Here is a 25,972-nt window from a genome sequence, read left to right as displayed (position 1 = left end):
TTTACATTCAGTCTCTGCCTCCCATCTCAACAAAACTAATTGAGAATGACTTTCTCAGACTAGTCCACACCTGTAGACTCTGTATCTGTTCATTCTACCATGCAGTACAGCATGGAAGCCTCAGGCTTATACCAGAGCTCTAAAATTAACAGTGTGTATGTGTGTGTCTTTTACCACTATAAGCACCTTACATGAGTAGGCCTCAATCCATCTGCCGGGGGGGGGGGGAGGGACAGATTATGCGAATGGGGCCTTTATGTAGAGTCAGATTACAGGTTCAATTTAGGGTGGCAAAAGACCAGTAACTCCGGGACTTGTTCCTGTTCTCCAGCGCAAGCAGAATCCAAATAATGGCACATTTCATTTGGCTGGTAACTTGTTTGGAAAGTTCCTTGTTACTAAAAGTAACTTGTGTTGGCCATAAATACCTTAGGAGGAATGGAGATGCTACTACCCAGACTCAACAACCTTTGATGTCTCTATACCAGCCTTCTTCAACCTGGTTTCCTCCAGGTGTTGTTGACTCCAACATCCATCAGGAGGATGTGGGAGTTGTAGTCCAACTCGGTTGTGAAAGGCTGCCCTTTACGGTATCTGATTTCTGTTGGATCCATTTAAATTAGTCATGCAGCTTGACAAACAGCAAATTCAAAAATCCTCTAAATGTTTGCTCTGTAATGAAATTTGCTATAAAATACAAGATGATTGAGAAGAACATAGCAATTTGTACTGTAGAAATGATTGATAATAATAATATATAACAGTAATTCATGATAAAGTACACCATGTAAGTAGATCCCTACCAAAAATCCAACAACTACGGTTTTCTAGCCTTGCCAGAGAAAATACATAAACTTATTGCCGCCTAGCACACAAGAGACCTCATTATGCCAGTGAAAGAGAGTCACACACACACTTCCAATCCTGCTAAAAAACAAACAACTACAAGCCCTTTTTGTTCCCACTCCTGCTGCCACTCCAAGAGCCCACAGACTTCCAGGGCCCTTCACAGATGTTGTCCATGCCCAACAGAAACTGCCCTCAATTTGCTATGCCCTTGCTATACTGGTTTTGTGTCCAACAACTCATGTTTTTCATACTATGGAAATTCAGAAAGCTCTCATCTCTTGTAGCTCAAGACATGCAACATACAGTCCCCAACTGTCTTTTTTAACCTCAGCTGTTTCAGCTGATTTCACTCTCAGAACCTCATGTTCCTATGGCAACTGCAATCATTCCCAGAGTTCATTGGTGCTGAACATGTACATTCCTATTGTGCTGATATAGGAATTTAGGTACATCTGTTTTTCATCCCCCACCTCCACTCCCTGGTGGCTTTTTTTTTTTTTGCCCCAAACTTTTTTCAGCAAATTGCTGGGCCTCTAGCTTCATAAGCCATGATGCAAGGGAAAGTGTTTTCTCTTATTAACATATTACTTCTGTGTTGCAATTAGGACATAGCTGGAGAGTTATAAATGCTGAGCTCATTTTTGTGAATTATTAACTGGGGAAGGAGATTCCTTACCTGCTGTAAATTCAGCCACATCATTGAATCAGGGCAGCATTTCTCATGATAGTGAAATCATGCTGAATAAACCATGGGGAAAATAAACAGAAACAAAACAAAATGGAACGTAGGGATAAAGCACCACTTCTGGCAGCATGATAAACAGTTGCTTATACTGTTTACAATAACCTTCAGGTTCATATATATTATACAATAACATAGATGGAGAATCATCTGCAGTCATGTAAACAACTATTAAACCAGGTATTCTATCTTCTACCACAGCATCTTTTAGTAATCTGCAGTATTTTAAAATGGCGCTCTACATCAATCACATCACAGTGGGCTAATAAATCATATGATTTGGAAGCTCTCTGCATTCTAAAAGCCACAAAGGTAATCATGCTATACTGGATTGAATACCCTGAATGCAGTAAAGCACACTAAAACTGCCTCAGTAGTCTCTCTATTAAAAACTCACGGTTTGCATCACATTGATTGATCTACGACTTTTATCATGATGAGTAAATCATTTTGGTCCCAATTTAATGACAGAACATTTATCACAGAAATTATTTACCTGATTTCTTATGGGACAGTGCTCACTGCAGTCACATTTTCTCTTCAGTAGCATTCTTATGCCAACATGCCGTTCTTCCTCCCAGTTAATTACAATGCTCCAGTTTTACTGCTTTGCAGCAACACCAGGTAGCAGGACCTGCTTAGAGCATCTGCAGTTGTCCCTCCAGCCAGCTTTTGAGTCAGCAGGTTTTTTTAACCTGTTTCTACTTTTCTCAAATGGATGATGTTGCCTTGAAAGTCCCAAGGAATCTAATAGGAGGCTAACCACAGTTAAAAGATTCTGATTACTGCACTTGTTATGTTGCTCACATGCTGAGAAACAATACCTTGGGTTCAGATCCTTAAACAAACCTTTTAAGCTGAAATCTTTCCCAGTCTGCAGCTGTATTGGAATTTTTTTAATTTTTTTTAAATGTGCTTTTAATATTTTGTTTTTAATTGTAGGTGTGTATGCTGCCCTGGGCTCCTTCAGGAGGAAGAGCAGGATATAAATTCTTTTAATAATAATAAACTTCCCATAACCTTCCCAAGTTCCTTGCAGTATTGGCCAATGTCAACTCCTTTCATAATGAAAATTTCTCTGAGTTTATAAAACTAATGTAAAAAGTAAACAGAGGTGGTGGTTTCAGTCTCGCTGGTCCAGCAAGATTGATTCAGATGTACAAATTGGCTTTCTGCCTAATCATGTGCCTGTTTACTTAGAAGGGCTGGTTCACTCATGTGCTGTTGACTAGAGGGCTACAACGGTGTGGTTGATCAAACACAAATGACATTGTATTACCACACACCAGGTTAAACACAAAGCCTTTTTAGCCTAAGTTCACATGTTCAGTTGGCAGACATTAAGTGTAGAGAAATACCGGTAAGTTTATCTGCATGCCTGTGTGAGCCAACCGTGTACGTCCCACTAACATAAATGGGCCTTACTCCCCACTGTGAACGTATGTAGAATAGAGGCCTTCTGTGTGCAATGCCTATGGCTAGATTATGTTGCAAAGGTTAAAAACCAAAAATAAAACAACCATACAAATTAAGCGCTTAAAATTAGTGGTTTATGATAGGGTAGGTCCATGTGCACTTGCCCCTTCTGGACCAGTACACTCAGCAATGGTAGTACTAGTGATCTGTTTCAGGTGGTGAGAAAAGCCACTCTTGCCTAATCAAAACTGACTGTGCTGACCATTTGTTCACCAGCTTTAGAAGTACTGATATGTCAATGCAGTTCACAGCCGCATACTCAGATGTGTACACTGTGCACAGCATTAAATCTATACTTTGTATTTTAATATCATACTACATCATAGTGCTGCTTTTGCCTTGCAAAGCAGCAATTTATAGGTGTTAAATTAGGGAAGTTCATTTTACAGTTTTTCAAAACATATTCTACAGAGGGCAAATGCAAAAATATATCCTAGAAATATGGGATAAATATGTTTTAAAGCATGTAATTACATTAGCTGCATTTTAAATTAGAATAATTATTACATGTTCAGAATCCTTAACAACTGTACCTGTTTAGAAACATCAGGAATTCATTTTCTACAGTTGCTTTTTAATATTATATACAAAGGGCTCAACCCAGCATAAGTTAATCATGATTTGATTAAATGAAATCAATGAAAGTTATCTGGGACGTTATCCACTACTAACTTTGCAAGGTTGTGCTAACAATGTACAAAACACAGAACACTGATCTGAGAAATTTAACTTGGACAAAATTACAATACCCATTTATGAAATATATGAGAAAAGTGTAATGAGTAAGGGTGAAGTGCTTTTAGTCCAATGTGTGACTACAAGAGCCAGGGAGTTCCTACAAGAGCCAGGGAGTTCCTACTAGATGGCATAGCAGTGCTGGTATTTTCCTATGTGGAAAATACACAAGGAGGATTTCCTTGATTAGTCAACATGGGAATACCATTTATGTAAGCACCCAGACCAAAGTTTGCCTAGTAAGTGATATCCCTCAATGATAAGCAATTCTTCCTGGACAACTAAGTTATAAAGATGAACACAGCAGCAGAACAAAAGTGAAAAAACAGCAAGCTGCTATTAGAAAATATATTACACTGAAAGCCAGATAATTAAAACAAGTGACACAATGAAACACCCATAGCTATAAACAATTAAAATATGTTCATGGTAACCTTTGTTACAGTCAATAACAGAAAAGGTACATTTAAGATTGACGTATAAATTCATTCAAGCAAATGATAAAAAGTTATTATTATTATTTCTATGAGGTTATTTATTCAGAGGTTCTGATGAAATCTGAAATGGTGCAATTTGGATTTATGCCAAAAATTTACAATCCCAGCTGTATTTCTTTATCATGTCAAATCCTGTGACTGCAGTAGCCCAAGATCCTCACCCTACTGGAAACCCTGAGTCTTCTCTCCCCTTTGGCCTTAGCTAAAGTGTGCCCTGTGAAAACTGCTGGGGATTTTACTACATGAAGTAGTAGTAAAGGATAGCATGAAGAAATGATAGCAACACCATCCCTCCAGTACAACCAGGTACAGTTTAGGTTAAGGTGATAAGGAACATAGTTTTCTCCAAGTGTCCTTTTCTGCTTTCAATTGCCTGTCACTGAATTATCTGTATAACTTGTATCAAAGCAGATTAGGTTGCAATTTTAAGGTGAGGAGGGAAGGAACTAGCAAGGCAGAAGTACCAAATTTCTGTTCTTTTCTACTTTTTAAATAATTTCCCTTCAATAAAAGTGGGACATAATAAATGGGAAGAAACTATGCTAGCTCCAGTTTATTCCCTGGGTGTTTTTATTATTATTATTATCACTATTACTACTACTACTTAAAGTTTATTAAATGTATTAGTCACTTGTTGCCTAAAAGGTCTCCAAGCTTGGTAAGGCTGAAAAGAAGGCAACATTAGTTTAAGGATGTGTTGGGAAACTGGAAAGGGTCTGCCGCCTTTTAGTTATGAATCCAGCCTTCCCCTGACGCCCCTCTTTTCAGCCCTACTAATACCAGAGCCATCCCATAAGTTGGGCGAGAGCTGTGGAAGCTGTCACGGTGACAAAAAAAGGGGCATTCCAGCATCAGATCTTCCTCTTTAAAGGTCAGAGCAGCCTCTTTGTCCTCAGAGAGGATGATCAGGTGTTTTCTATGGCCCTGGAACTCCCTCCCCAGGGCAACAGTACTGCTGGGCACAGTAAATATTTTTAGTTCCTACACAAATGACTAAATGGCACACAGAAACCTGAACACGTGGGCCTGCTACTATAAGCACAACAAGAAGGTTCAGCTAAACCTAGGCTGCACAACAACCATGTCCTCACCATCCAAGTCGACATCTAATGCTTCATAGACAACCATAATGTAACTTGCTGCACCTGTAATTTATTAAGAGTAACAGAAGCTGTTGACAGCTGGAGATAGTCTCCTTTTTTGTTTATCCATACTATTATTATGTACACTTGTTGAACTCATTAATTGCTTTTATAAGGGACAAATGGTCACAACTCAACAAATTTAGTTGGTGCTAATTGTTCCAGTTAAGATAAATCCCATAACAAAGCTTTCAGTGGAACTTTGTTGTAGCTTCATTTTTTTGAAGTATTAGACCAATCAGTCCTCTTTAATGTGTAGGCTCGGTCTTCTATATTTAGTATAGCCCTGAGAAAATCTGATATAATATCCATGTTATAGTGTAGGGAAATTCTTCCATAAGCCCACAAACTACATCCTAACTAATCAAGATCTGAAGTCAATTCCATCATAAGATCCTACTACATGAAGTAACAAATATCTATGCATATCAGCCATGCTGTTATCAAGCAGTTTCTTATATATCTTTACCTGTTCTTACTTGAGGGTGCAGCTATTTTCTGAACAATTTTCATTACATACCAAATCTCTTTCTTTGACTGAAATAGAAAGTTGATTTTCAATATTATGTATTAGAATACATTCTGCAGAGAACGTCACAGCTATTTCATCGCTGAGTTTCCAAAGTATTGGGTTTATATACAGGAACATTTTTCTCTTGAAGCGATGGCAGTCCTTTGATTATATCAGCAGCTTTCTCTGCTACCATGATGGTTGGGGCATTTAAATTTCCACTTACAATACTAGGCATTATTGAGGCATCAACAACTCTCAGGTTTTCTATCCCTATAACTTTGGTCTGGGGATCAACCACAGCAGTGGGATCAGAACTCTTTCCCATTTTACAAGTGCACGAAGGATGGTAGGCACTATCAGCCTTTTGTCTTATGAAGGCATCTATTTCTCCATCAGACTGAACATGGCTTCCTGGTTGAATTTCAGATCCACGGAATTTTTCAAAGGCCTCCTGAGCAAATATCTCTCTTGCTAACTTCACACACTGACGAAATTCCCAGACATCTATTTCTGTAAATAAGAAAGACAAAGACAAAGATTCTAAGCATGCCCAACACTGAGCATTACTACTGTACTTCCTATTACATACTACTGTACTTCCTATTACATGCAAGTAAAATGTGACAAGTGAAGAACAGGACAGGCAGGGAATAGGTATTGCCTTATTTAATACCCTTTTTTTGCTAATCAAGAGAGAGATAGGCATCTCCCCCAAAGCTGGCTCCAAGGTCCATTTCCACCATGCCAACTTTTTGGCCATCTTGCTCCTCTCCCTCCCAGTACATAACAGCAACCTACGTGCCAGCAGCTCTGTCCCCTCCAGTGAGCCACTTCTATTTAACATTTCACTCAGTCAGTACTTTCCTATCGAGATTTCACATAGTAAAACATTAGCGTTGAATTCAGACAACCCTCTATTTTCTAACTGAAAACTTTCAGGATAGAGCAAATTCATATAGGTGTGTAAGCTGCATGGTATGCATGTTTATGTATCTGTTCCTTCAATTGTGCATCATGCAGCTGCAAGAACTTTGTGTGCACAGCACAGCACACAAAATTTTAGACTGCAGTACTACAACCAGAGGTTTGGGAATATCCAGTTGAAGTAAACAGAAGGTCCTCAAAAAGCCTTTCTAGACATTTTAATTGTGGCCTGCAATGTTATTGTTTTGTACTGGATCACTTCAGGCAATCTGATTTCATTGGGTTCCACCAACCTCGTAACAGCAAATTTCCAGGAACAATTTCTAGAAACAATTGAAGGTATTTTTGTTCTTACAAAATTTTCCACCTGGCAAAATAGGTCTATACCATGAGTGTGTACTCTGTATTGTTTTTAAATTTGTCTGCTGTCATTTTTAGTGTTTTTAATGCTCTGTACATCGCCATGAGGCATATGTGGAAGGCAATTAATTAATTAATAATGGTGGTGGCGACAACGATGACAACAACAACAACAACAGTTACACATAATGTGGGGAAACATAGTTGTTTGAGAGAACTGGGCTCTCAGTAGATGATATGACCATTTTGCCATGTCCTACATAGTTTGGGATGGATGGGAAATGATACGAAAATGAAATACAAAGCAGTGCTCTAATGGTTTTGAACCACAAACCAAAAGGGACAAGGTATAGAATACAGATAACGTACACAACTTACCTGTTGACAAATAGTTGGGCTCAAGGACAGGATGCTCTCTTGGGTCTGTACTTTTCAGCTTTAGCCATCCTACACTTGTACTTCGCATAGGTCCAACATGAACCTGCAACAGCCCCCAAAGAAGATCTGAAATAAGCTACTGGTATCAGGATGTTATTTCTAAATTAATAGTTTTTTTAAAAAAAACTGACCTCTATAAGTTGTCCATAGTACATCTGAATACAAGAACCTCAGCTCCCAAACAGTTAATCCCTACCCCACAATGCAGACAAAACATCCTCCTCAAATCACCCCACTGCCAAACAAACCACCATACAAAACAGGAGGCAATACATGTGCACCCTCAAAAACAATATCCAGGGACAGACATCTCCTCCCTCTATCAGCAGCAGCAAAGATCCCTTTTCGCCTTTTCTGAATAATTCTGAGGAGAGGATGGGAGGCCTCCACCCTCTTTCTTTCCTTTCTTATGAAAAATTATTACTATTACTATAACTATATGATTTATTTATATTCCACCTTTTTCCCAGTCCGGGACTCAAGGCACCTTCCATAAATAAAATAGAACAAGATGTCCTGATTCCACATGCAGTCCAGAAGCACTCATGGGAAGGGCAAGTAAAGAGAATAGAGCATGTACAGGCCTGTGGGTCTCTTTGTAGTCAACCCAGCCACAGACGAAGATAAAAGAAAAAGGAGGGAGCCTGCAAAAATATTTTTTTTAAATTAAAAACCCAGAAGTGGCAGGGAATCCCACTGGGCACCAACGAAAATATCTGAGGGATACAATGGCATCTGTGGGTGTCATGTTGGGGGGGGAGGGGTACCATGAAAGAGAAATGGTCTGGTTTAGATCTTTCCCTGCTGTTTAACTATTACAGAGTGATTAACAAGGATGCTGAAGGACATAATCTGACTTTTCTATTTATATGCTACAGGTAAAATGGAAATATGGCAGCACAATTTTTCAGGTAGCACTTCTGTTTCTTCATAATTAGTATTCTTGTACCACTCACTTGGTAAGCTTCCAGTTGAGAAGCAACACGTCCATGATCAATCACCTGAGAAGGGAGGAAGTGGAACTGAATATCTGGATGAGAAACTCCAGGTCGACTTCTGATAAATCCCCCAGACTCTAGATGAGCAGTGGCTCCATCACCTGAAGAGTGGAAATACCAGAGGGCAGATTGAGAAGTTGTGCAAAGGGGAATATAATTTTGTTTTTTTATATATGAAAAATAGTTCCCACTGAGAGAAAGCAAATTCCTGGCAATGTCCTTTCTGAAGGATTCTGAGGGATATTTGACTCCTGTGTGTGGAGGTAGTATTGGAGATTCATTCACCGTGTCTGCAGTCATTGGATTGTTGTCTATCACATGACAGTGTATGTTTTTCAATCCACAGAGTGGGAAGTGATGGAGACAGGATGTTTGTGATACAGTGGTACCTCGGTTTATGAACACAATTGGTTCCAGAAGTCTGTTCGTAAACTGAAGTGTTCATAAACTGAAGCGAACTTTCCCATTGAAAGTAATGGAAAGTGAATTAATCCGTTCCATATGGGTCCGTGGCGTTCGTAAACCGAAAATTCATAAACCGAGGTGTTCATAAACCGAGGTTCCACTGTACTGTGTTCTGTGAAGGGTTGGTTAATGAAGAGGTCAGTGGGAGGCTGGTATAGATAACATGTGTTTACTGGTCAAAGGTTTCTCCAGTCAGAGTGCTCAGAGGTATGTACGTTCACTTGAATAGCTCCTTTTTATTTTAAAAGCCAATTTGCTATCCCTATCTAACACCATCACATGACACTATTTTGAGTCCTACCTGTACATTTCCAAAACCATTCAAGACCAATCTTGACCATCTGAAGAGGCTTTTGTGATTTATACAATGTTATAGGTTGGGTGCATTTCTGTTGTATGTACACTTCTAAATGATCTTGAAGATTCTGGCCAACTCCTGTAGAAACAACAACAAAACTGCCAACATTATAGAAATAAGGACAGCTTGGATTCTAAGATAAGGTAACTTAAGGAACAACATGGGGGGGGGGTAAAGTTTTCCATCACCCTCTGCCCCCTGCAGCTAACTTCATTTAGTTAACTTATCTTAGATTCTAAGGCAAGCATTTGATCAGTGTAACAGAACTATATTTAACCCAAACACAGTATTAGACACACACCTGAAAGGTTGCAGACAACAGGAATTCCTATCTTTTTTAGGTCATCTGCATTTCCAACTCCAGACAGCATAAGTAACTGTGGGGAATTTATGGCACCTCCACTTAAAATAACTTCTTTACTAGCAAAAACCTGAAATAAAAGAAAGCTAATTGTTAATAAATTTAATTTTGATACAAAAAAAAATCAGTATTTCAAAACAACCTTTCAGAGAGCAGCTGGGTCATAAATGTCAATTTCCATACTATTTGTGTTAGGCCAGGCAGCTGGAGTCTAGAGAGTCAGCCTGATCTGACTGTTTAGCATACATTCATTTCACTTTGAATAAGCTGCCCCATCATAGGGAACAATGATACATGTCCTTCCGGGAGACGAAAACTTATTCTAGTTTCTAAACTTTGTTGTGGCATCTGCACAAACTATTTTGCAAAGTTTAGTCCTAAACCACAGGCGTCTCCTGGTTCCATCTCCAAACCTCAAGAGAGCTTTTTTTTTTTTTTGTCAATCTGAATTAGGCAATAAATTACCGTACGTGCCACTAAATGGACTGTAAAGTCTCTTTGTGCTGTGTGTGTTGAAAATTAATCCAGGACTTTCCACCTCATCGAAATCCAAGTTTCAATAACTTTTGGAAGATTCAAGGAAGAAGAAGAAGAAGAGGAGGAGGAGGAGGAGTAGTAGTAGTAGTTTGGATTTGATATCCCACTTTATCACTACCCGAAGGAGTCTCAAAGCGGCTAACAATCTCCTTTTCCCTCCTCCCCCACAACAAACACTCTGTGAGGTGAGTGGGGCTGAGAGACTTCAGAGAAGTGTGACTAGCCCAAGGTCACCCAGCAGTTGCATGTGGAGGAGCGGAGACACGAACCCGGTTCCCCAGATTACGAGTCTACCGCTCTTAACCACTACACCACACTGGCTCTCACTGTTGGGGCTCATGCTTAGGGTTCAGGGTTACAGTGAGGGGGGAAAGTATTTGATCCTCTGCTAAATTTGCCCATTTGCCCTCTGATGAAGAAATGACCAGCCCATAATTTTAATGGTAGGTTTATTGTAGCTGTGAGAGACAGAATAACAACAGGAAAACCCCCAGAAACTCGGAAGTTAAAAGTCAGAGATTGATGTGGAGGGGAAACATATAAGTGACAAAGAGAAAACACATCTACAGATCAAACAAGATGATATCTGTTTCTACCTTTTGATGTTTAATTATCATTTGGTGAAATAAATAATTTAGATACCAATGATTTTATCTCCCTAAGATGAGATATTTCAGCTCTGTGTGCTCTTCTTTTCAGACATCTGATTACCACCATTCAACTTTCAAATTTAAACTTTGATTAAACTTTATAATATATTATGGGCACCAGTATCTACAAGTGAGAAGGGCTACAAGCAAAACAGAGATATCCCAACAGAACAAATGTAGTAAAAATAATGTAACTGAGGATTTCTTAGCTGGGCTTATCAATCTGCAGCATTACTAATTGCAAAGCACTATCCCAGCCACAGAACACATTCTTTGACAAAGTTACACATGAGGTTACTAAAAAAACAGAGCTGTCATTGGATAACTGTAGGTCCAGTTATGGATCAGTAACAGTTTGTACAGTGATGGAAAGTTAACAGTAAGGAATTCTAAGTATACATATTGGCATAAATGCACCCAAACCTTTTCATAAATGAACTGGAGCCAGAGATGTAGCCAAGTTTGCAGTTGATACCAAATTACTCAACAATGAAAAACCCAAAAATAATCTGTTTAAACCAGATGAATGGGTACCCAAGGCAGAAATAAGATTCATGGTTGGAAAATGAAATGTTATAAATTATTAGGAAAGAGATTTAAAATAAAACATGTACAGTGGTACCTCTGGTTAAGAACTTAATTCATTCCGGAGGTCGATACTTAACCTGAAACTGTTCTCAACCTGAAGCACCACTTTAGCTAATGGGGTCTCCTGCTGCCGCCGCACCGCCAAAGCACGATTTCTGTTCTCATCCTGAAGCAAAGTTCTTAACCTGAGGTTCTATTTCTGGGTTAGCGGAGTTTGTAACCTAAAGCGTTTGTAACCCGAGGTACCACTGTATTAAAATACTGTTATATAAATCTATGGTACCACCATATTTGGGAAACACTTTCAGCCACAACTGGGACTTGAGCATGGTAAAGATACAAAAAAGGGTAACAAAAATGATTAAGATAATGGAGCTTCTTCCTTATAAGAAAAGGCTAAAGAGGATTTGGGGAGAATTACAAGCAGGTTGTACATTATGGATGAAAAGAAAGTATATTCTCTTTTGCCTCATGCTAGAATTCATTCTCTCCTAATGAAGGCTCAACTGAAAGTGCTGATGCTAACCTTTAAAGCCCTAAAACAATGTGGTACACGAATATCTTAAGGGCCATCTCCATCCAACTCCACATACTCTTGTCTGAGGCTGTCCAGATCCCACAACCTTGGAAGGCAGAGCTGATGCAAAACAGGGCTAGAATATTTAATGTGTGGTAGCGTTCTCTCTATAGAGCTCCCTTACCAAAGCAAAGTGATTCAGAAGTTGTCACTAAATGGTTTTAGGCATGCTTGTGAAACATGGACCACTTATAAATGCCATCTCCAACTCCTCGAAAGATACCATCAATGGTGTCTCCGAAAATTTTTACACATCACTTGGGAAGACAGGCAAACTAATATCAGTGTACTGGAAGAAGCAAGTATCACCAGTGTTGAAGCAATGATTCTTCAACACCAACTACATTGGACTGGTCATGTTGTGTGGATGCCTGATGATCGTCTTCCAAAGCAACTACTATATTCCGAACTTAAAAATGGAAAGCATAATGCTGGTGGTCAACAAAAGAGGTTTAAAGACTGTCTCAAGGCAAATCTTAAAAAATGTAGTATAAACACTGCCAACTGGGAAACACTGGCCTACGAGTACTCCAGTTGCAGAACAGCCTTTACCAAAGGTGTCATGGGCTTTGAAGACACTCAAACTCAGGACGCAAGGGTGAAACGTGCTAAGAGGAAGGCACAATTGGCAAATCCACACCGTGATCAACTCCCGCCCGGAAACCAATGTCCCCACTGTGGAAGGACGTGTGGATCCACAGTCACTCTGTTTAGGGAGACTTTTAATGTTTAATAGATTCTTTTATTTCATTTTTCTGTTGGAAGCCACCCAGAGTGGTATATTATTATTATTATTATTATTATTATTATTACTACGGACTCATTGTTAAAACCGTGTTTATGGAAGCCAATCTTACTCGGCTACGAGTGACCGCCAAAGAAGAAGGTGGGGGAAGCTGCCCCTCCAATCAAGTAAAACAATACTAACTGACCAATCATGTCAGTTCTGCCCCCCCTAACAAAAGTCTCTCCCCCTCCCTCCCAAATCCTGGCTACGCCCATGGTTTCAGGCTGCTCATAACTGCATAGCTGTTCAAAAACGCTTTCAGCTGATTATTTTCTGCCTGGTGCTTAGCAGCATTGGAATTATTACTGTGATTGTTTTTAAAGCTGGGGTTTAACTTGAAGTTGCTTATGTATTTAAGTATTGTTTTCTATTGTGACTTGTTAGCCACCTAGAGTTCTTCGGAAAGTAGATGGCATGTAAGTTTAACAATAGTACGGTAATAAATCAGCTCTACTTACTTATAGCGGTTAACTGGCTTCTATATGAACTCTCACAAAATAGTTGAAGTGGGCAAGGAGGAGGGAATCACTCAAACAAGCCAGGCCTCAGTATGATTGGGGTATGCACACTGTTCCACAGCCACACTGTTTGCGAACCGCCCATGACTGAATGTATGAACCAGGGATTACACAAGTTTCATTTGTCCTTGTATAACTACTTCAAACAGCACAGCAGCCTTGCTATAACTCTGCTGCAGTAACATTTTATTTTCATCGCAACTAAAATTCTATTACCTTTCCAGAAATTTGTTTCTGGATAGGAAATTTAAATCTTACCTTTTTCTTTTCTCCATTTTTAACATACTCAATGCCAATGGCTTTGGTCCCTTCAAACAAAATTTTTGTAACGAGTGTACTGTCTTCTACGGACAAGTTTGGGCGCGGCAATGCAGGGCGAAGGTAAGCACTAGCTGTGCTCCATCTTTGACCTACAAAATATAGGTTTACATATAACAGAAGTAACCAAAATAATCTATGCCCTTTCAGAGCTACATAAATGACTTTCTTGCTGTTTTGCAATTCTGTCTTTGTTATTCTCCTTTAAAATAATTGCTCCAATCTAGCAATTTGCCTACTGGAATAAGTTTACACACACACACATCTCCCATACATAATATGGAAAGGTGGGGGAACACCCTGCTGGGCAGGACGCTGTGTGAATTTATCATTTCTGCCCCTAACTGAAGTTCTGCCTCAATCTATAGAATCACAAATAGAAAACTCTGCCTATTGCTGTACACTTAATCCCACCTGACTCCAAAAACTGACAGTGCTGATCACTTTTGCAAGGGGCAAGGGAAGGGTTCAAATAGTAGTTTTGTGGACCGAGTGCATAATACCTTGCAAAAGAGAGAGAGAGAGAGAGAGACTATCTACATTTAAGAGTTAAATGCAAATCAAGTGGTTAAAAGTGCTGTCAAAGATTATTCTACAAATTTAGTGCTTGCAAAAGATGGCCATCAGTTGGCATTCTCGTTCAGCCAGAAAAACTAATTTCAGTAAACTGACAAATCAGTTCTACTGAAGTGAATGCTTTCTGCAGATTGGTTTCTATAGTACTTCCATATTAGATCATTTAACTACTAATCCAAGTCAACAAGCCATATTTACCAAAAGAGAGGCAAATTAGATACATTTGTGTGGTTATTGTTGCTGTTTCACAATCATTTCTGGCTTCCCTAACTAACCCCACAAAAAACTCCTTATAAATATTAATTTTGTTGAATAAAAAAAAGAATGTAAGAGCCTGCCGGATCAGACAAATGGCCCATCTGGTCCAACATCCTGTTCTCACAGTGGTCATGCATTTGGCTCGCAAGTTGGATTCAAGCACAAGAGCACTCTTCCCCTCCTCTAGTTTCCAGAAACTGGTATTCCAGAAGCACTGCTGCCTCAAACTGTGGATGCAGAGCATAGGCATCATGGCTAGCAGCCATCAACAGCCCTCTCCTCCATGAATTTGTCTAATCCTCTTTGAAAGTGTTGGTGGCCATCACTGCCTCTTGTGGGAGTGAGTTCCATGGTTTAACTATGCACTGCGTGAAGAAGTAACAGAATACCATAAAATAAACACACCTTGCAAATATACATGACATAGAAAGATCAGCAGCAGTGATCAAACAGTCTTTTGGATAAACTTGTCCATCATTAGTGATTTTACTGAGAAATCCTTGGCAAACTTCCAAGGAATCTCAGGGCTTCACGGCACACTGTTTCAAAGACAATTGTGATTATCCATGTAGAATGATTAAAAAATCTTTCCAGTAGCACCTTAGAGACCAACTAAGTTTGTTGGTCTCTAAGGTGCTACTGGAATGAATTTTTTAATTTGGTTTCGACTATCTCAGACCAACACAGCTACCTACCTGTATGTAGAATGATGGTTATTATTTGGTAAATAGACAAGATTACAAACATTATTTGAAGGCTAACCTTTGTGTATTGTCATATCCATCCAACCAAAACCTTCTTGTTGAAAGCCATTCATATCCTCTGTGAAAGCATACCCAGCTTGTTGAGCTGCATCCAAAAATGCACGATGAAGAGGGTTTTTTGTTTTTCCCCTGGACACATGAAGTGGGCCATTCCCACCTCGATACAAATCAGCACCCAGCTCATGGGTCTGTGCTTTCTTAAAATATGGCAAACAAAACTCATAATCCCATCCAACAGCCCCTTCTTTGCTCCACCTGTTGTAATCTTCTGCATGGCCCCGAATATACACCATAGCATTGAGGGATGATGATCCCCCCCACACTCTTCCTCTGGGCCAATACATAATTCGATTATCCATGTGCTTCTGTGATGTTGTGTGGTAATACCAGTTATATTTCTCATCACAAAGGTTGTAGGTTAGTGCAGCAGGCATATGGATCTTCCACAGCAATAGTTTGCTATCCAAAATGGTATCTTTTGGCCCTGCTTCCAGGAGTTTAACAGTGCTGTGAGGATCTTCAGTCAATCGGTTGGCTAATACACATCCTGCAGATCCAGCTCCAACAATTACATAACTGAAAGAGTCCATGTTCTTGGCACTAATTTGAGATAAAGCTCGTGAAGTGTTCAGTGTTTGTCCACTGAAGGCTATGGAATTTTTCAGCGTATGTTTTCCAGTTAATAATGTTCCTACTGTATGCATTTGGCAGGCAAAACCACATTTTAGAAATTCCTTGAGTAAATAAGACATGTTTTCCTACGTGGATCTTCTGGTATACACAATATAGGTTCAAATACTTTAACCTAGAAAAAGAAAAAGAAAGTTATATCAATAATTTAAATGTATGACTCAAATAGATAAATCTTAACAAACAGGTTTGTAGTTCGGTCCCAACTCCTGCCCACCTAGCAGTTCGAAAGCATGTCAAAGTGCAAGTAGATAAATAGGTACTGCTCCGGCGGGAAGGTAAATGGCATTTCCATGCGCTGTTCTGGTTCGCCAGAAGCAGCTTAGTCATGCTGGCCACATAACCCGGAAGCTGTCTACGGACAAATGCCGGCTCCCTCGGTCTATAGAGCGAGATGAGCGCCGCAACCCCAGAGTCGTCTGCTACTGGACCTAACGGTCAGGGGTACCTTTACCTTACTGTTGGAGTAGAAACAAAAACATGGTCAGTTGCAGGGCTATCCTGTTGATAACTTTCCAGACATGTAACTATATTAGTCTGTTGCAGCAAAAACAACAGAGCACCTTAAAGACTAGCAAATTTATTGTGGCACAAGCATTTTGGAATATCCTTGGCATATCACCCACTTCATCAAATCCAAAACTCTTTGTTTTCAATGCCAGGATGAATGTGTTATCACCAACAGCTGTTTTGTAAATGGCCCCTGTTAATGGTGTGATTATCACTGTCTGCACTTACTGCATTTCATTTTCCTCTTATCTCATTGTTTGCAATCCTACCCCCAACCCCACCTCACCCCAGTCTGTATATGAGAGCTTCTGAGGGAGATGTCATAGTATGAGCAAAATAGTACAAGCGCAGACAGTCCAATTACCGTAATATGTTGGACCCAAACTGTACTGTGCTTTAAAAGTAAAAACCAGTACTTTAAATTCAATCCTGAAACAAACTGGAAAGCAGCACAGCCAATATAACACAGGCGTGACTGGTACCATACTCCCATCAGGGCTCTGGCAGCTGCACTGTGAACCAGCTGAAAATGTAGAGTGTATTACAGGAGTCTAGTGTAGACTTGCCTAGAGCATGGATTTCAACGAAGTTGAAAATCAACAGGAGGCGAAGGCTTTGAACCATGTGCAACCAGTGAGAGGGGCTACACAGGAACTATGGGGAATATTAGGGGCTCCTGACGAGAAGATCTGGAAGGATGCTTCCCCAGTGGGAGAAGGGAAGCAAAAATCCAGGAAATAAACCAACCATCTGGGGAGATAAACAGGGAAAATATCTGTATGGGAAATTAAAGAAAGGATGGTGGTGGGTATGGATTAAAGAATCAGTCAGACAGCAGTGCATGGTGAGGGAGGGGGGTGGGCTGAATTGGATCAAAGCTGGTGTGGGGTGAGAATATGGGTGAATGTATCAAGTGGATGGATTGAGACGGTCTGGAACTGGAAAGGTATTAATGGAACTTGTCTAGGCATCTGGAGAATTGGCAACCAGGGGAAGGAGGGATGAAAAAGTTTTTATTTGATGTTAAAAGGGATAGTGAAAATAGTAAAGGAAGGAATGGAGTACTTGTGGGGGGAAATTATAGGCTAAGGGGATTAAAAATATGAAGTTAGTTATGAGATTAATGGTAAAAATAGAATGTTATTAGGAACTAGTGTCTTTCAGCCCGTTCAATAACGGGCGCTAGAACATCCTGGGGTTCGGAGAAGCGCTTGCACAGCGCTTCTCCAAACTCTGGGACCTGTCCTTGCTGTCGACGGCAGAAGGACAGGAACGGAGGAGGAGAAAGCGCTGCTTTCTCCTCCTCCGTTCCTCTCTCCCAGCCGCCGATAGCAAGGAGACATCCTGGGGTTTGGAGAAGCGCTTGCGCAGCGCTTCTCCGAACCCTGGGACCTGTCCTTACTGTCGGCGGCAGGAAGACAGGAATGAAGGAGGAGAAAGCGCTGCTTTCTTCTCCTCCGTTCCTCTCCCGCAGCCGACAGCAAGGAGACATCCCAGGGTTCGGAGAAGCGCTTGCGCAGCGCTTCTCCGAACCCTGGGACCTGTACTTGCTGTCACCGGCAGGAGGACAGGAACGAAGGAGGAGAAAGCGCTGCTTTCTTCTCCTCCATTCCTCTCCCCGCAGCCGCCGACAGCAAGGAGACATCCCAGGGTTCGGAGAAGCGCTTGCGCAGCGCTTCTCCGAACCCTGGGACCTGTACTTGCTGTCGCCGGCAGGAGGACAGGAACGAAGGAGGAGAAAGCGCTGCTTTCTCCTCCTTCCTTCCTCTCCCGCAGCCGCCGACAGGAAGGACGCGGGATACAAACCCCTACTTCGCCGCCGCTGCTTCGCGGCCTCCCGCCGCTCCTCTCACGGGCCAGGGAGGGTTGTGAGGAGGAGGTCTCCGCCGGCCTCCACCCTCGCTTCCCTGACGTTCTGGCCAGGAGCGGCGGTTGGAGGAGGCGGGGGGGGGGAGAGAGTGCGCACGTGCAGTCTCTGATGTCCAATCCCTGTGTCCCTGGCGCACATGCGCAGTACCCCAGGGACACACGGGACAACTTGGACGCAGGGACAACTTGGACTTTATTATATAGGATGATATTGAAATGTTCTCCTTTTTATTTTTTATTTTAAGTTTAAGTATGATTAGTTGTATTTGTGGGATTTAAATTACTCAGAGAGGGAGGGTCGGGGAAGTCGAAGTTATTAATAAGTCATAAATATAAGATCTGTTTTTTATATATATATATATATATATATATATATATATATATATATATATATATATATATACACTCTCTTTTTTGCTTTTTTGCTTTTTTTGTTTCTTTTTAATGCTTTTTCTTTTTTAATTTTTTCTCATTTGTATGGTATTTTCTTGTGAATGTTAAGTGTGATCCTTATATGTATCAGAAAATCTTAATAAATATATTTTTTAATTTTTTTTTAATACCACCTAGGCTTCCAAGGTATTTTATGGGGGAGTACTACCTCATCCAGGACATTGTACGGGCAATCCTCCTCTCCTGGAGCTGAGGATCTCTCAGCCCATGATCACCTCCATCTCCTTAGATTCAGCTTGTTTGTTTGCCCTCATCAATCTCAGAATTACCTCCAGATACTGGTTTAGGGCTTCACCAGTTTCCCTTCCTTTAGATCAGGCATAGCCAAACTTGGCCCTCCAGATGTTTTGGGACTACAACTCCCATCACCCCTAGCTAACAGGACCAGTGGTCAGGGATGATGGGAATTGTCATCCCAAAACTTCTGGAGGGCCAAGTTTAGCCATGCCTGCCTTAGATGATGTAAAAGAAAGGTAGAGCTACCCATTATCAGCATATTGGTGAAGCTGTAGCTCAAACCTTCAGATGACTTCACCTTTCAGTTTCATGTAGATGTTAAAAAGCATCAGAAATATAGAACCCCATAAGCCAAAGGTGCAAGTGTCCCTTATGTTACAGTATAGGAATTTTAAGATCTTATATATAAAAAATAAATGTTCATAACTGTACAATTATTTCCCTTAGAACTCCTTAGAACCACCATCCAGAAAGAACTGGAACCACTATAAAACAGTACACCCTAAGCTCAACTCTGACAAACTATCCAGGATAACATGCTCTATCACAGGGGTCAGCAAACTTTTTCAGCAGGGGGCCGGTCCACTGTCCCTCAGGCCTTGTGGGGGGGGGGGGTCGGACTATATTTTGAAAAAAAATATGGACGAATTCCTATGCCCCACAAATAACCCAGAGATGCATTTTAAATAAAAGGACAAATTCTACTCATGTAAAAACATGCTGATTCCCAGACCGTCCGCGGGCCGGATTTAGAAGGCGATTGGGCCGCATCCGGCCCCTGGGCCTTAGTTTGGGGGACCCTGCTCTATCATATTGAAAAACACCAAGAGGTCTAAGAGAACTAACAGGATAACACCTCTCCACTGGGCCATTCTCTGGTGTAAGTCATTGTCCAGAATAAACAAAGTCAATTGCTATTCCATAAATGGCCCTGAAGCCACAATGAAATAAATTCAAAGAATCAACATAATCCAATACTATCTGGTGTTAGAAGACCACCGCCCACTCCAATACCTTGTTCAAAAATGGCAAATTAGAGACTGGGTGGTAATTCTCCAGTGCCACTGGATCTAAATTTGGTTATTTTAGGAGTGGGTTAACATGCATATTTTAAATTGTGTGCCAAGTACTCAGAAAACTATTGCCTAATCCTCCAAGTTCTACGTCAAGGCTCTCTTATTGATACAGCTAAGATATATCTGTAGCTTTGTCAGATGTCTATTTTACAGAACATAATTCTTGTGAAATAAAGTAATTCTCTAATATCAATGCACTGCCTAGAAATGATGGAACAGAATTTGCGTACAATGAAAGTACAGGATCATTCTGAAGGCTAATAATAATGGAAGGGGTGGGTTGTTTCATAATAAATATGAAAAAATAATGTTACTTTAAATGAATACAAGTTACTGCAACTATGATGGTAGAACTTGGTTTCATGCTTTGTTCTTCAAGGTAATCCAAATAACTAAGTTTTTTGAGGGACTAGGGATTTCTTACAGAGAACTTTCAGCACCCTCAACAAAGCTACAACATCCTTGTTTCCTAGACCTAGACAGTCAAACATTTTCAACTTGCCAAGTTCCTAGCTGAGGAAAGCTTCTGAAAATCTTTCAGTCTTATTTTGGCAGAAATCACCATTCTCAACACACTAAATGGAGTGTGATGATGCCAGCCTACTTATTTTCCTGTAGACAAATCTAGTCTGACTTAACTTTCCGACTTCCCTTCCCCCCTCATTTTGAGCAGTGTCCTGATATAGTTTGTAAGCACCACCCTTCATTAATTGTGTGAAAAGGCTCCATGTGTTTACTTGGAGCTATTTTGCTTGGCCCACTGCAAGTCATAGGCATGCCGCTGACCTTTAATGATGAAGGAGGACGTCTAGGGAGAATGCTCATACCCTGTTTCCCCGAAAAGAAGACATACCCATAAAATAAGCCATAGCAGGATTTCTAACCATTTGCACAATATAAGCCATACCCGGAAAATAAGACATAGTGATAGGTGCAGTTCTGGAGGGCGCCAAGGAAGAGGCAAGGCTGGAAAAAATAAGACATCCCCTGAGAATAAGCCATAGTGTGTCTTCTTGAGGAAAAATAAATATAAGACAGTGTCTTATTTTCGGGGAAACACGTTAGGCTTCCACATGATTGAGCTCCATATGCCTGATCCCACAGAAGCCTATTCACAAGCAACTGTTCCACAGAATCATAGAATTGTATAATCGAAAGGGATCCACAAGAGTCATCTAGTCCAACCCTCACAGCAGACATCCATGCCATGGTATAGACATTTAGTGGGTGGGCCCTCCATATGAAGGAGTTACATTAAGTTTTAAATGCTCAAATATCTTTTTAAGCATTTTGGATGCACATTTTGGGTTTAAGTGGTATTAGTGGATAGCCTATGGAATCAGGCACATCCGCAATAAACTTATGGCAAGAAAGAGGCTTGCAACGCTATCAAGGGACAACTTTAAAATAGGTTTAAATGAGGGGCATTCCTCAGAAACAAAGACACTTGAAAAATATGGAGATAGTCCAGATGACCGTGTGGAGGCAGTAATGCATAGCAGTTACTTGAAACTGAAGGAAAAGGGAGCGCTTGGCTGTTTGCAGGTTTCCCACTGGTATCTGGCTGGCAATTGCGAGAACAAGGTGCTGGATTAGAGGGGCTATAGGCCTTGGCCCAGTATACCTGAAGGAGCATCTCCACCCCCATCGTTCAGCCCAGACGCTGAGGTCCAGCTCCGAGGGCCTTCTGGCAGTTCCCTCCCTGCAAGAAGTGAGGTTACAGGGAACCAGGCAGAAGGCCTTCTCGGTAGTGGCACCCGCTCTGTGGAAGGCCCTCCCATCAGATGTCAAGGAAATAAACAGCTATCTGACTTTTAGAAGACATCTGAAGGCAGTCCTGTTTAGGGAAGTTTTTAATGATTAATGTTTTATCGTGTTCTTGCTATTCTGTTGGGAGCCACCCAGTGCCTGGGGAAACCCAGCCAGATGGGTGGGGTGCAAGTAATAAATTATTACGGTATATTATTATTATAGGTCCGATCCTGCAGGCAGGGCCGGTGCTAGGGTTTTTTGCGCCCTAGGCGAGATCACCTTCTGGCGCCCCCCCCTTAATAAAAAATAAAATAAAAAAATAAAAAATAGAAAAAATAGAAGAAAAATAGAAAAAATAAAAAATAAAAATAAAAAATAGGAAAAAATAAAAAAGTAGAAAAACAAACAAACAAACAAACAACAATCAATCCTCTCCTTCTCCTCTCCCTCCTCCTCCTGCCTGCTTCCTCGCAGCCGCTGCGGGACAAGCTGCCCAAGCGAGGAAGCCATGGAGAGGCAAAGGCGGGATGCTCCCTCGCAGCTACCGCCACTGCCGCTCGGGGCCAACGCCGCCTCATCCTCCTCCCCGAGCTCGGCTGTGGCGACGGCGGCAGCGCTGTGAGGGGGCGAGACGGCGGTGGCGGTGGCCGGATGCTCAGCACTGAGGTGCGCTGAGCCTCCGGTCGCCGCCGCCGCTTCACCCCCTCTCAACACTCTGAATGGTAATTATATAACCTTCTTTAACACTAGCATTCTCTTCAAACTTCACAATCCTCAGAATCATTCATGAAGACTCCTTGTCTTCCTTGTTATGCTGTTTCTTTAAGCAAGCTTGCAAATATCCATTTTCCCAGACTGAATCTTCCTGCTACTGCTCTGGCCCCCTTAACAAAATCCCTACTAAGTACTGGAGGAAGAGTGGAACTTTAAAATGTTATCCTTAATACAAATCCCCCCTCCCCCAATATTCAGCTAGGACTCAGGGTAGTTCACGGAATAAGAAGTATAGGGAAATCATAGTCCACTGTCCTACTCTCTTCTGCTTTGGTAAGACCACACTTGGAGTCCTGTGTCCAGTTCTGGGCACCCCAGTTTTCACCCCCCTCCAAAGAACAGAACAATGTGATTCTCCTTTCAGCAATTCATTTCCTCCACCACCCCTTGAGTACTGGAGGGCAAAGTCAAAAGAAGAAGAAAACTCCCGGGGTTCCCCCACCCACTCCCTACTTTGCCAAGTAAAACTCACCAGATGATTTACAGCTCATTGAATCCCCCAACAAAAGCAGCAAAGACTTTGGGCTGCGCGCGGCAGGCTTTTAAATGAGGACTGCGGGGAAACCAAAAGCAACATGCTCAGGCAAGCCCTGCAGAGACGCTCTGGACGTGACGGCGGAGGGGGGGGGGGACCAAAATCCGTAGCTACACCCTTGCAGGAGCCTTTAAGGACGGGACATAGACAGGCAGGGAGAGCAGGACCTGGCCTGCCTTGCAGCGAGCTGGGGATGCAAGCAGGGAGACGGTGCTTGTCAATGCTTTGCCACTTGCCGCTCGTGCTGGCATTGGCTTGGGAGCCTGGCGCGGGTCCATGTCGCGGGTCCATGTCACAGCGCTGCCGCCGCGGGTCTCTTTGCCCAGGGAGGTGTGCTGAGCCTCCGGTCGTCGTCGCCACTTCGTCGGCGACCGGAGGCTCAGCGCACTTCCCCGGGCAAAGAGACCCGCCGCCATGGAGACACGGGAGGGGAGGGGAGGGGGGGAGGAAACGCTGCTGGTGCTGCGGCTCCTCGGCGGTGGCTCCTCCTCTCAGCCCGCCCTGCCTACATTTGCACCAATTCCCGCCCACTAAAGCCTTCGCGCCTCCCAATGGAAAGCCCTGCCGGTGGCAACCTCTCCTGCCTAAGAGTTCTGCTGGGCTGGCAAGCGAAGGAGACGCGGCTCCCTGCATTGGTTGCAGCTGCTGCCGCGCTCTGCCTCCCGGTAGGCTGCACTGCAATCGTCGGCGCCGCGGGCTGGAAATCGCCCCCTTCCCCCCTCCGCACCCCCTACCCCCCTGAGTTAGGAGTTGCTACTGAGACTCCTCCTGGGCCGGGAGAGGAAGTGCACCGCTAGGAGCCAGTTCAGCCTCGGTAGGCAGAAGCCCGCAAAGTAGGAGTGGGGGGCGGCGCCCGAAGGCGGTGGTTGTGGCTTCTGCAAGGAAGCTGCGTGGGGGCGTTTGCACCGGATTGCCGGCGGCAGGAGTAGCCCAGCGGCAGTGACCCTTCCTCGCCGCCCCCCACCCCGGCAATGGGAAAGGCGCTGCCTTGGGGGGCGGCACCCCCTGCGTGCATTGCCCTCTCCGGGCATTGGCTGATGTTTCCTTCTTTGCAATGCGCCCCCCCCAGCCGCTCTCCCTTGCTGCCCCTGCCGAAAGAGGGGCGTTGAGGGTGGGGGAGCCGCCACCGCCGTAGGATCGCAGCTGGGGGGGCTCGCCTGCGCTGCGCCACCCCACCTTTCTCATCTTTTACTCCCTTGTGATGGGGAGGCGGCAGTGGCAGCTTCTTCTTCTTTGAGGGTCTCAGCTTGGCGGGGGGGGGGGTCCCAGTATCCTCCCAGGCCACGGGGGTGGCCCCCCAGGACTAGCAGACCTCTGAGCTCCTTCCCCATCCCAAATATATAGGGTGGAAACTGTCAAGGCTTCGGGGGGACCTGGAGGAGGGAAAGCGGGGCCCAAAGGGTTTTTTCAGGGGGGTGGCTAGCCGTAAATGGATGGGAGCAGTGTTTTCAGAGCAGGGCCGTCTTAAGCATACCTGGCGCCGTGGTGTGACGGATCCCTCTGGTGCCCCCAACCGCCCCGTTTCCCGACGCGGCGGGCGCAGCTCACTGCACGGCTGCCGCCAGGAGGGCCGGAGCCCTGCGCAACCCAGCCTGGGCGTAGGGCCGGCCCTGGGCCAGGGGGTGCTACCCGCCCCCTGTTGTGACGCCCCTGCGCACAGCGGAGGCGGCCCCAGGCCCGCGTGCCTCCGGAAAGCAGCCTGAAGCCACTGAACAGTTGAGAGGCACGCCTGGGGCGGCCTCCGCCGCACCTCTCAGCAGGCGCAGTGGTGCCCCTGGTGGCCTGGCGCTCTGCGCCACCGGTCCCAGGCCTAGAGACGGCCCTGCTTCAGAGCAGGGGGATTTCGTGTGAGAGAGTTTAGGGGGTTCATTTAGAGGCTGCAGCAGCCGCCGCCGCCGAGTCGTCAGGCCCGGTGGCCCTGTAGCCCCGCCCACATTCCCACTTTGTGCCCCCTCCCCTCCTGTGCCTTGGCCCCGCCCCTGAATGACCATGGCTTCCCCCCCCCCCAAGTTTTGATCCTGGGTCCCCAAATGAAGATAACCCCCCGACACCTGCTGCCTTGCTAGAAAGTTCTCAAGGATCTGGCCCACGCTTGTGGAGGCCTGCGTCGTGCTTTCTTGAGAAACCCCATTAATCTTTTCGGGACCTTACGAGCAACCTGCTGAGAGAGCCAGCAAGTCTGCTGTTGACTGGGATCCTACGGGGCCGGAATGAGATAGTATTTCCCAGCCAGAGGCTTACTTTTATATATAGAGGGTGGCTGGCCTGTTCATGTCAAGAGCCGCAGGCAGGAGCGCCTGGAAGCGGAGCGGGCGGCGAGCAAGAGAGCGCCCCGCTCGCCCTCGTTTGCTCGGCCTGGCTGGATCCGCTTTTCCCCCGCCTTCGCGACGGCCCTTCTCTCTCCCAACCGCAGTTTCGCCCACTTGGGCCAGGCTCGTGGTTGTTGTTTTCTCCTCCAGCCACTTTACTTTACCCACTCACACAAACCGAAGCTCGTTCTCTCCGCCGTCTCTGCAGCTTCCCTCACTCAGCCGCCACCCCGGGCACCCTTTCCTTTCTCCGTTGCGCAGCCGCGCAACGTTTTGGACGGCTGGGGGCGGCTGACGGGCACTTGGCAAGTCCAAAGAGCAAGCAGGCAGGCATT

General features: G+C 43.5%; 1 protein-coding gene across 7 annotated transcripts; it reads right to left on the bottom strand.

Annotated features, from left to right (window-relative positions):
- Nucleotides 1–1,329: 1,329 nt before the first annotated feature.
- Nucleotides 1,330–25,972, bottom strand: CHDH (choline dehydrogenase). Of its 7 annotated transcripts, none has more exons than XR_009557102.1 (9): nt 25,810–25,971; nt 15,431–16,237; nt 13,775–13,926; nt 9,800–9,929; nt 9,442–9,576; nt 8,634–8,776; nt 7,618–7,720; nt 2,088–6,465; nt 1,330–1,587 (listed from the first exon to the last, which is right to left on the bottom strand). XR_009557102.1 is itself a non-coding variant. In XM_060271441.1 (9 exons), the coding sequence occupies exons 2-8, from the start codon at nt 16,182–16,184 to the stop codon at nt 5,917–5,919; spliced, it is 1,479 nt and encodes a 492-aa protein (XP_060127424.1). In that variant the 5' UTR covers nt 16,185–16,237; nt 25,810–25,972; the 3' UTR covers nt 1,330–2,349; nt 5,911–5,916. The 7 variants fall into 7 exon arrangements, 5 of the variants coding, with proteins under 5 accessions (XP_060127424.1, XP_060127423.1, XP_034962224.1 ...); XR_009557103.1 differs by having other exon boundaries at nt 1,330–2,349; nt 5,911–6,465; XM_060271441.1 differs by having other exon boundaries at nt 1,330–2,349; nt 5,911–5,978; nt 25,810–25,972.

The sequence above is a fragment of the Zootoca vivipara genome, chromosome 2 (genome assembly GCF_963506605.1).
Source record: "Zootoca vivipara chromosome 2, rZooViv1.1, whole genome shotgun sequence".
NCBI lineage: Eukaryota > Metazoa > Chordata > Lepidosauria > Squamata > Lacertidae > Zootoca > Zootoca vivipara.
Note: the sequence above shows the minus strand (reverse complement) of the source record. Positions and strands in the feature narration are given on the sequence as shown.